The sequence below is a fragment of the Diprion similis genome, chromosome 7, assembly GCF_021155765.1.
Source record: "Diprion similis isolate iyDipSimi1 chromosome 7, iyDipSimi1.1, whole genome shotgun sequence".
NCBI lineage: Eukaryota > Metazoa > Arthropoda > Insecta > Hymenoptera > Diprionidae > Diprion > Diprion similis.
This window is the reverse complement of record NC_060111.1, coordinates 9,311,782-9,323,364: the sequence shown is the minus strand read 5'-3', so window position 1 is coordinate 9,323,364 and position 11,583 is coordinate 9,311,782. Positions and strand designations below refer to the sequence as shown.

At 34.1% G+C, this 11,583-nt stretch overlaps 1 protein-coding gene across 2 annotated transcripts; it reads right to left on the bottom strand.

Annotated features, from left to right (window-relative positions):
- Nucleotides 1-11: 11 nt before the first annotated feature.
- LOC124408385 (neutral and basic amino acid transport protein rBAT) lies at nucleotides 12-10,014 on the bottom strand. Of its 2 annotated transcripts, XM_046885292.1 has the most exons (10): nucleotides 9,670-10,014; nucleotides 6,788-7,154; nucleotides 6,283-6,509; nucleotides 6,093-6,212; nucleotides 5,735-5,961; nucleotides 4,921-5,098; nucleotides 4,186-4,412; nucleotides 3,108-3,113; nucleotides 458-601; nucleotides 12-265 (listed from the first exon to the last, which is right to left on the bottom strand). In XM_046885292.1, the coding sequence occupies exons 1-10, from the start codon at nucleotides 9,892-9,894 to the stop codon at nucleotides 187-189; spliced, it is 1,800 nt and encodes a 599-aa protein (XP_046741248.1). In that variant the 5' UTR covers nucleotides 9,895-10,014; the 3' UTR covers nucleotides 12-186. The 2 variants fall into 2 exon arrangements, with proteins under 2 accessions (XP_046741248.1, XP_046741249.1); XM_046885293.1 differs by lacking the exon at nucleotides 3,108-3,113 and having other exon boundaries at nucleotides 9,670-10,012.
- Between the last annotated feature and the right edge of the window lie 1,569 nt (nucleotides 10,015-11,583).

Below are 11,583 nucleotides of genomic sequence, written 5' to 3'. Positions count from 1 at the left end.
GAGCATGCGTTTATATTATTCAGATTCATCGTCCAATTTGACATACAATTGGTTCAAATATCATCATTTAGAATAAGTAGAAAGAAAAAAGAATCACTAACAAAAAAAATATCAAGCTTGATTATATATTTGACGGGTATAAGCAGTCTGGCGATAATATGCAGAAAGGTGATACTTCGTGGTGAATTAAGATGATTTGGCTGTATATTGTGCGACCAAAGTACTTTTGGGAGTAATATAGATCGCATTTGAAGACACCTTGCTCCTGAAACAAACAGAGAAACTATGTTAGATTCACAAATAGCATATAGAATACGTTACGCTATTGAGAAATGCTAGAGCACTGAACAATTCGAAAACTTCTTCATAAATTGCTAAAAACTTAGGATTTTCACAAGCGATTAGGTATGATATGCCATTCTATGAATAAGATATCTGTTAAATAAATCAAACTTACCCTGGACCATCTCCTTTGTAATTGGAGCTATGATCAATTATGCGCACTTTTTCCGGAACTCTGTCCAGTTCAGAGAGATCCACAGTCACTGGCTCGTTTCCGCTATGGTAGGCCACCAAATAACCAAGATTACCACTCTTCAACCTGCATAATATATCCAAATAGTTATAATATTTTTATGAGATGGCATCACATGCAGAAAATTAGCTGTAACATACAATAACAATGATTCTGTGCATGTGACTGCACGCAATAAATTTTTGACAAGTCTGATTTTTTATATCGCATAAGCAAGTGTGTTTCACTCAGAGTCCAATTTTTACTCTTGGTAATTTTGATTTTGATAATACGCTCAAAAGGATTTCAGAAAACGTGCAAGTAAATTTAATCATGAGCGAGTGCTACAGAATTTTCCTGGAAGCATGTTGATCTAAATTCTTGCGGTGTTCTAATAATAACTAGGTAATAAACAATTAGAGTTTTAGTGTGGTTAGCTGCTGGTATAGACGAAAATTTCAAGATCTTGCGAGATATGGTGAAAGCTAGACGTCACCAGAGTTATTAACATAATATATATATGGGTAAGCAGCAGATTATAGATAAAGGAGCAAGTGTAAAATTTCGATGCAGCTGAAATTTGAATATGTTATCAAGTGTAGTAAGGTGTAGAAAGCCCTCAAATTTTAAATCTATAAGATTTATGTGAATAAATTTATGTCAAAGTTGAACATTTTGTGCCTCATTATGTTCTGTTAAATATATCAGGTCGTAATTCATGTGACAATAAAGTTGGATTTCTCAATGACTATTCCGATGCAAGTTTTTTTTCTACCAAGGAAAGTGCACTTCTTTTGCAAAGATATTGAAAATTGTAATTTATCTCCAATAAAATCTGTCAAATTTTTATCAAAATTGAGGGAGGATTCCATAATTAAAGATACAAATTTAGAGACCTTTTTGGAAGTGATATGAACGAAATTTGGTGGAAAAGTTATTTGATCGTTTGCAATTTAATTTTGCAGTCACTTGGGAACAAAAATTCTAAATTTTGAAAAATGATTAGTCCAGAAATAATACCCGATTGATGACTTGCAATCAATTTATTATGAATCAACTCATTTCTAAGATGTTTTTGTTGAATCATTAGAACAAGAAAATGATTCAAATTGATGATTGAAATGAGTATCTACTATTAATTTTAGAAAAGCATGTATTAATTATTTCAACAGGAAAGCACTGTAGAGAATAATCGGAGACTTATTTACTTAGCAAATTGAAATTAATCCGTGATTAGACTTTAGGGCCGGCATTCCCAGTAAATATTCTTCGCCACAGAGGTCAAAACATGCTGCATGGTCGGTAAAAATGGTCATGTGTGACTTTGATCAAAAGTCAAAAATAGTAAATTGTGTTACAAGTGAGAAAAGTAGGCGATTTGCGATTAGTATGAATTTTGCACTATGAGCCAAGGCGAGTGCTATAATCGCAAAACTCAGATGTGGGTCGTTCGCATGTGTGACATGCTATTTTTTTTCACATTTGTGCCAAACACCAAAGTTGTTGCGGACAGCGTGTAAGATTGAAGTTATGTAACTTACGCTCAATGACACAGCACATAACATTGAGTCGTTCGAGAGTGTGTATGCCCCAAAGAAAGCTTTAGCGTGTAAAATATAGCATTTCAATTGTGCGCATGCACCAATATTGTTTGACCACACTGATCGATAGTAGGGCATTGTACGCATGTTTCACAGGTTTTGAGGATCGAAATTTTCGAGCAGGTACACAAAAGAAAAAAAAAAATTATAGAAATATCTTGGAAGTTTAGCTGATTTGAAATACCTTGGACATTCGCATGTATACACGGTTCGATCAATTTCAGAATTCGTAATATTACAGAAATAGTTCTTATTATTTGCAATAACTGCGTTGTTTTTGCAATGATTAATATTGGTAGAGTCCAAGATTTTTCGTTATTTCTTAACAAAATGTTTTAAATACTTATAAGAAAAAAAATTGTTATTGATAACAAAACATCTTTAGTTTGATTTCATCCGAGATTTTTTTTAGAACTTTACTTGAAATACACACTTTATCACGATTTTTTTTGTTTTTTGTATAGATGCTTTGTTGCAAAAAAATCCAGTGACATTCGATTACCCAAATTAGTGAATTCAATGCCCCATGATTTGATTTTTTATTTTCATTCAATAAGTACTGAGTTTTACGAAGAAATAAGGATACATTGATTCGAGTATAATATCCAGTATTACGTAGCATACATTGTTACAAGGTACGAGTGGCATGCATAGAATATCTAATCAAAATTAAACAGTGGGTTAGTAGTTAAACTTACCAGTTTCTGCAAAACGCAGATGTGAGCATGAAACGGAAAACAATCTGCATAGTTAGTATATTAGAATATTGGTTTAACATATCTAATAACTATCAACACATGGCATATGGCAACTATTAACTCTTAACTATTGATACATATTATAAAACATTATCGGAAGCTGGAAATCGTAACTTTCAAGATCAGTGTTAGTAATGTTAACGTTACAAATTATTGACGGGCCATTCCAATGAATTTCAACTACTCTTGGAATTGATTTTTTATGTGGAAGCCTCCAATTCAGGAAATATCAACGAATTTCTTCAATTTTTTCGAGGCTTAATTCCGCAGTTATAATTCCAAAATCCTCATCATTGCAAGTCGCTTCTTTTTTATGCGATTCTAATTCGTAAATTTTATTCTTCTAAAGTAAATAACGTTTACAATTTGCTATATTCAGTGAATAATTTGAACAATCAAGCACATCGGATTATTGACATCTCATATTTTTTCAAAGATAAAAAATGAACAAGACACAATTATTATTATTATTATTTTGTGTTTTGGGCTATAGTGTATATTATTTGGTTGGCTAAACAGTTTTCAGAACAAAAATTAGCAAGCTTTTACGAGTATTGTTTCTTACAGGTACAATCGGAGGGTAAACCCACTCTCCCAAAGGAATTTGTGTAAAGTTAAAGATGAAGTAATGAAATTTTGTTCGCCTTGTCTACCTACAACGAACTTTAGTCCAAGAAATTTGAATGCTGTTTCTTTCTAGGTACAAAATTTATCTGAGAGTATTTGCCTGCTCAACTCTGTTCAGATAAAAGTTATGCATGTAAATTGGTACAAGCAGTGACCACATGGCTCGGAAGGGCCCGCTTCAAGAGACGTTTATGGTACATCTCACAGATATAATTGTGGAGTGTGACTTTTTAAAAATGATGTAAACATTCTATATGCACCTGGAATAAGAAGCTTTCCACAGTATTGGAAGTTAATGATGGTGTGGTAAGAACGAACAAGTAATACCACACTTAATTAGTAGTACAAGTTCTCAAGATTCATGTAAGTACAGAATTCAAATCTTTGTCTCTAGTTTTTAGAATCGTCTAGTTAGAATACTGTAATAAATAAATACTATGGGTTTCAACAGTGTAGATAAGTATTTAAAATATCACTACAGTCCAATCCCGATACTGCAATCAAATTCAAAATATTATCTCGATGATCAAATACTAGAAGGTGTCCAGGATAATCTTAATAAAAAATAGGCAATAAAAAAATTACAAGTTTCCAGTTTCCGCTAGAACTAAACATTCTGTATTATCACGGCAATACACGAATTCAGGTTAAAGTTATTAACAGTTATGAGTATTTTGAGACTTACATAGTATAGGCGAAGACAGTCCCATTGAAAACACCATGTGTGATAACTCCATGGGTGAATGAAGGTTTATGTCGCAATTGAATGATATTTGAGAACGCTGTACCATTATACTGGGTCTGATTGATACTAAGAATTGGGGTTCCCGGAAGCAGCAGAGTCATCAAAGTCAAACTCTCAGCTACTTCTACAGGCATTCGCTCATGTAATGGCCTCTGGGGATTGTTCAGCTGGAAACAAATTGATGAATTGATCAATGCATGACTATAAGACTTACGTTGTACTTTGTAATGCATTCAACAACAGAAAATAGAACTGACACAGTGACTGGTCAAAACTCTAACATAGACATTGACAATGACTTTGACGAAGACTCTAAACTACAAAAATCTTCCCAAACAATACAGTTTTACCTAAAATCTTTTAATTTATTCAAGTCCCATTTATACTACTTAAATGATGCAATATTTGCTTTGAGTATCTGTAGAAAATGTATCTGAGCGATAAATGTATTCATAAATTCAAACTTATAAATTTATATGTGAATATATTCTCGTGATAACAATTGCACCATAAAATTTGGTTTATATTCGGTACCTAAGAAAAAAAAACCAGAAATACTGTCTGTGAAATGGGGGTCATTTTATATGCAAGGTCGGTGTATACTTTGAACAATTCAATACTTTACTTTTTTGGAAAGAAATTGTAGTTTTAATCGTAACAGTTGAAAATACTTACATCCCATGCAGACCAGGTGGAGGATGCATTCTTGAATCCAGCTTCTAGGTCATTAGCTGAAATATTAGCATTTGCCTCGGACAGAAACTGACATCTCTGCGGGAGGTCTACAATAGTGCCATTGTCGTTTAGATGTGTTAATGTATCATTTCCAATATTTTCTTGTAACGAGAAAAGCCTGCAAAAAGATATGAAGTTATTTTATTATTCTTTATAATTTCCAACACCTATATAGAATGATAATTACACTTAAGCTACTAAAATAGTTGACAAGTAATCCCAGGGATATACATCCATAATCTCAATTAGAATGACTGAATTCTGTGTACTTGTTTTTTGCGTGGCAAAAATCTAGTTTCTTGGTAAATAGTTGTATATTATCAATTGTAAATATCAGACATTGTTATCACGTTCTGAGATTGGTCTGTATGCGAGTATTAGAGATTCGATACACTTTGCTCGTATTTACGAGTGTAATGTGGCGTATACCTGATAAGGTTTTTCATTTACCACAGACCACACATTTTATTTTTTATTTACGTGTGACCCTAATTAGAATTCATCTCTGACATTTATCAATACTTCAGATCACCTGTTCAGTTCATCAATTCTAAGAACTTAAAAAGCTCTCAGGAAGAGAGGAAACTATAAAACATCAAGGAATACATTCGAAAGAGTTCCTTGAATGATCCTCCCAAGTTTCATTGTTTCGTCATCCCCTGGAATCTTTCCGTCTGTGTTATCTGCTGACTAATATCTGCTAGTTTCAGCTTCATCATTTTTATTTTGACAGTTTATAAATTTTTCAACGTACCCTTCATTGTCTGTATAATTGGCAACGACGTCTCGCCACTGTCTCAGTAGCTCACGATTCTCGTTCAAATTAAATGTGTGAGCGTGATTGTACGACGGGTAAGTGTTTGGTGGAGCTACTTGCGTACCGAGCTTTTCATCTCTTTTTTCCTCATCTTCAAGCAAGTACTGTGTGTTGGCTAGTCTAAAGCCAATAACACCAAGTTTCAACCAGTGGATTAAAATTTCCTGAAATAATTTGAAAATTTACCAGATTGTCTCACTTAAAAATTCGTACAGGACAATATAATACTACAGGTCAAAAAAATATCTCAGTGTAGCTAATGCAAAGAATATGTATTATTTCAGGATATGCTTACAGAAAATTCGTGAACAACTTTAGGGTTTCGATAGTTGAGATCAGGTTGATCTTCGCGATGCTGATGAAGATAGCACCTCCCATCCTGACATGTCCAAGCAGATTTGTTGTAAGTACTCACCTGAAAAATTATAAATTATTCAATAAAAGATGTTAAATTGAATCCCACAAAATCCCAAACATATTCTTACCCAGTTATTTGGTGAGTCAGTCTTATTTTCAACCCAGACGTAATAATTCATATGCTCTTTTGTTTTGTTGAGGGAACCAATAAACCAGGGATGCTTTTTGGAAGTATGGTTTGGATCGACTTCGAGTATTATTTTTATTTCATTCTTTTTTGCAGTTTCTACTAGCGCTGTGAAATCTGCCATATTGCCCAGCTTAGGGTCAATGTCTTTGAAGTCTACTGTGGCTTCTGTAAGGAATAATCAGTACAAATTATTGTTGTTTTCGTATTGACTTTACATATCACTTCGTGTGCTACACACATTTTGATCTTTCCAAGCAGTTTCCCAGTGTATCGACAAACATAATGAACTTTCACTTGCAGGTATATCTCATGAAGAATGTATATGTATAATGTGCAGTAACAATTTTGCAACTGTAAAATTTCCATGTAATGTTTATTGAGTAACGCTGGTATCTCTTTGGAAACGATTTATAAGCTAAGCTTGCAACTTGATTATTATTTACCATTTTCTGATTTCATGATTGATGCAAGACAGATGAGTTTAATATGCTTGTTTTTCAGGTCATTCAAAACAGGTAGGAGTCCCTTAAGGCCATTGGGTATTTTTGATGGCTCCAATCGAACAATCGGATTTTCTTCCCATACTTTCCTACTTCCGGGACATTTTGGTGCACCGATGATAATCACTATTGCACCAGCCAGCATAGCTGCCCACAATAACCAGAATGCAATGAACATGAACCACCTGAGTCGTATCCAGAATGGATCATTTGCAAACTTCATCAGCTCCTCCTTCCCCATTCCAGTCAATGCATGCTTCACACTTTTAATATCAATCTTCGCATCTCCATTCTCTGATATGAACTTGACCTGTACATTAAAAGTAATATTTTATAGAAGTTCTGACAAGAAAATTGTTATGAGTTTAGAGTTTGTTACATTAATGTGAGAAGATATTGGTATGATAATGCAATCTTGTAAGTTTGAAAACACTTTGTAGGGGTCGTGGTGGGAAAATAAGTAAACTTCGCTAAGCTTAGGCTACAATTTACCGATTACCTCATCTCAAAATACTTCAAGTGGGTATCTCAGTCTCGAAATTATTTTTGTTATTCCATTACTTTTATTCTAGATTCCCATACATTCAACATATTCATGTTGGGGGATCTTTCAGCATTATTTTAGCTCGCAACAGACTCAGAAATTCGTAAAATTGATGAAGTTATCAAAAATTTATTGCATAGAAGCCCGAAGTGTATGTTGACCATCAAAACAATGCCAAGTATTTTAAAATAAAAACTTTATTACCGACCAGTACTTTAGTGGCTGCAATGGATCCAATTGTGATGCTACAGTGACCCTTTTTTTTAAATTGAAGCTGTAATTATACACTTTGAAAACGTTTTTTTTTATAATTATTCTCGACTTTTTATAATTTTTTTTGGTTTCTACAATATTTTTTTTCTGTTCTCACGACTAATGTAATAGTCACGGATTTCATTTATTTACTTTTTCTTCTTGTCTGTGTGATTCATATATATTTTCACCACATTTTGTATTTTTTGTAATAAATATATATTCACTTTCAATATTTAGGTTTCTGTATATTTATTGCATACATAAGTCCTGTATAATATTCTTTACTTTCAAGCCTAGAAGCAATTGAACTTCTTGAAGCGAACCCCAATAACTGTATATTCTCTTGAAAGTTCGCAGTCTTAAGTGTAAGTTTAGGTGTAAGGTGAATTTTTTTCTTCATCTTTATTCAATGCAAAATTATGAGATTTTTAACAAATTCCTTTATTTTCCACAATTTTGTAGAAATTTCAATTTTTATTTAAGAAACTTTTAAGTATTTGACTCTACTGACTTTTGGGTAACGCACCACACACACTTTGTAAATTAATTCTCATTTTTTCCCAATTTATCGATAGCGCAGGACAGTTGAAAAACACAGACTGTCTCCGCGATACCCAATTCAATCTAGTGCGAAAAGTGTCTGGTAGAATTAGATAAGAATAGTAAGGTTTGGCTGCCAATTGCTATCTCTTTCTAATACTCTTATTGATTACTTTTTTTATTTCTCAGAGAATTTATGAACAAGGAAGTAGAAAAAAATGTCTTCGAGCTATAATGAGATCCCCACTTCGGCCGAACCTACGCGACGCTAGCTTGGTGTCTCGCTGAACAGAGTGAAGTAACATTTCATAAATGTTCTGCACATAAATCCTCATGATTTTTCATCCACTTTCCGAACATATTCTTGAGACTACCAAGTCATGAAATGTTTTGCAAAAATATGTGAAGAATAAAAATCAATTCGTCATGTTATTCAGAGCTGTTCTAAAAAATCCAGAAAAAAATACTACAAACATTAGATTGAAATTGTAACGACACAATTTGTCAAGCCTATGGGGCTAAAATATCGTACTACTTTTTTCGGAGTCCTGTTCTGGAATTCCTAGCAACCAATTTAGCAATTCTTGTAATGAAAAATTTCTCGATCAATGATATCGTGGGATTTAAAAATCGTATCAACAAAAGAAGATAATTATTAGATTCGTGTTGAATCCAAATTTTACAAGAAAAAAATTTCAATTCTTTAAATCATACCTGGGTTGCAACATTGATTTAAAAAACAAAAGTCGATATTTCAGCAGCTTAGATATTTTTTTACATACTTAAAAGAGAACTGAAAATTTTAAGTACTACATATTTACACATTACTTAAAGAGTAAGAACATTATTAATTTCTGCTGAAAATTTCAGATGATAAATGCTTTATCGTTTGTTGCATATTTTTCAATAAAACATTACAGCTGTCTGACTGGTGAGTGAATTTAATCTCAATTCATTGGCACTGGGGCTCTACAAAACTATGAAAATCGTGTAATCATGTGACATGCATCATTCCCTTCCATACATTTGATGATGTAATAATTTTGGAGCATTGCAAAAAATATGTTGATTTCAACTGGAACATTGGGACGAATATGTGAAAAAGCACAAATAATCAACACATTGTTTAAAAAATATAATAAATGAAACTGTTTTTATAATAGTTTATCCAGTTTAATACTTTTTGTTTGAAAATTTTCGTCTGCTTGATATAAGAAGTTCTAACATTTACGCAATATACAGTTGGGCCATTTGTAACAAGCTGTTGAGAAAAACAGATTGTTGGTCGAAATTGATATTGGATAATTTGTTTGGCATGGTAAACGGATTGATAAATCTAAGAGGAAGTGGAAAAGGCGTAGTTTACCAGGAATCGGAACAATCCTATGTAACTATGGATGAAAATTTGTAATGGTGGGAGGAACATATTAGTCTTGCAGAAATGGTAAGTGGCGAAATTTAACAAGGGTGAGGCTATTATGCATACCTCTGTAGCATCCTTGTTCGAATTGATCTTTCCAGTGTCCTTAAGCATCCGCTCCTCGGCTCCATCGTCAATATCAGTATCGCCGTTTTGCTTCGCCATTTTTGAGTCGCCTTTGGATTCGTGTGCTGCGAGGATAGAGTCGTCCTCCGATATAGGTTTGTACGTGGGGACTGGTTCTTTCGAGTCCTTCACCACGTTATCTATATCAAGTTTCCCACTCTCCATGATCAGCTTTCAAGGATGATAGATATTGATAGATAAAGCCGTTACGATATAGATACACACATATATATGTATCACTGATCTATATAAGTATATACATCAGTGTTCTATGCAGGCCGCTCGCAGTCCGCACTCTACTGCTCTGACCAGTTCCGTCAAATCAGGGTTGCCAGATAGCTCAATCAACTTCCCTCGAAGTCTGCCAACGTTTGCCCCTAAATCCCCCTAAATTGGAAATAAAAATCCCCTAGATTTTCCCCTAGATTTTTTCATAATAAAATGGCGGATATGAATGGCATTATGAATATATTACACATGTTTTGCGCTGAGCGCAGATGGCCGAGACAAGGCCAAACAAATGCGGTCGAGGTATTGCCGCATTAATAAATAACAAATTCATAAATCTCTCTAGAATGATATTATTTCTGATCGAAAATCCATTTTAACTAATAAGGCAATGCGTGATTTCACTGTTTATAAGATCAAAATAAAACCCCCTGAAAGAAAACCCTGAAGATTCTTTTCCCCTAAATTTTCCCCTAGACGCTTCAAAACTCCCTAAATCTAGGGGGAAAACCCCTGATCTTCAAATGCGTGCGCCGCAGATCTGAGGCACAACTAGAGAGCTGCGTTCTGAAACCTTATTCGAGTTACCCGAGTATCACTGTTTCTCTGTTTGATCTTATGCGTTTGACAGAGATACGATGATACCTGAGTTAACTCGAGTAAGATTTCAGAACGCAGCCTAGAGATAGACGCGCGGTCTGTGCATCGAGCTGAATCTGAAATGAGAGAGAGAGAGAAAGAGGGAGAAACAACTGTAGTCGACCCTTTTACTCGCATCGGGGCACGTAGCTTCTAGAAGTGTTGAGATTCTTAGCAGGGGCGTGACCGTGTGTGGTATGTAATCACACCACGGGCCTGACCACGGTGTAGCATCTGATCGCCCGGCTATAATTTTTTCCTTCTCTATTTCGTAACCCAACTAACCACGCCCAACTTCAGTACGAGAATCTTGCGACCACGGACTTATACTTGCGACTAATCTAAAAGTTACTAGATATATTACCCTAGTTACCCTCATCTAATTACTTTCCATTGATTGAAAGGCTATACTTATCTCAAAGGTCGCGAGATCCTCTTACAGAATCTTATTAATATTAAAGTTATTGTTTGAACCTTTAAAAGTATTAGTCTACGAAGAACCCCTAGAGTAAAACTACCAGGAGAGTAAAGACTAAACGCCGTATTATAGGCAGCCATGTCTCACACGGAGTTGTTCCGTCGATAACAATACCGTAAGTATGACCAGAATCTACATCCGACAGTGTTACGCTTGCACCTAACACTATTACTCGATGCTTACGTACACGTACGATGTTAATGTATGGATACATTTATACGCACTTGTTTTATATTACAATATCAAAATATTAATAATCAGATACTAGCAACTTATATTTTAATAACCTAGAACATCATCGGTAATTGTTCAGTTATTATTTTACTTGCGTTCTTAATTATTATCACTATATTTGAATATTCATTGTATTGTATTATCATTGCGATGCCTAAGTAGCAGGGGATCATTACCTGCTTTACTTCATTAGTTATAATACTTCTCACTCGCTTTCTCACATGTAATATTTCTTAATTCTTTCATCAATTGTAGTATTTCTTGCCTTCTCGATC

Excerpts from the sequence above, each read along its gene's own strand:
- LOC124408385 (XM_046885292.1), bottom strand. The coding sequence starts at position 9,894 with ATGGAGAGTGGGAAACTTGATATAGATAACGTGGTGAAGGACTCGAAA. Across the intron at positions 6,510-6,787 it reads AATCATGAAATCAGAAAATG|AAGCCACAGTAGACTTCAAA; the intron begins GTAAATAATAAT and ends TATTCCTTACAG. Across the intron at positions 6,213-6,282 it reads CTGACTCACCAAATAACTGG|GTGAGTACTTACAACAAATC; the intron begins GTAAGAATATGT and ends ATAATTTTTCAG.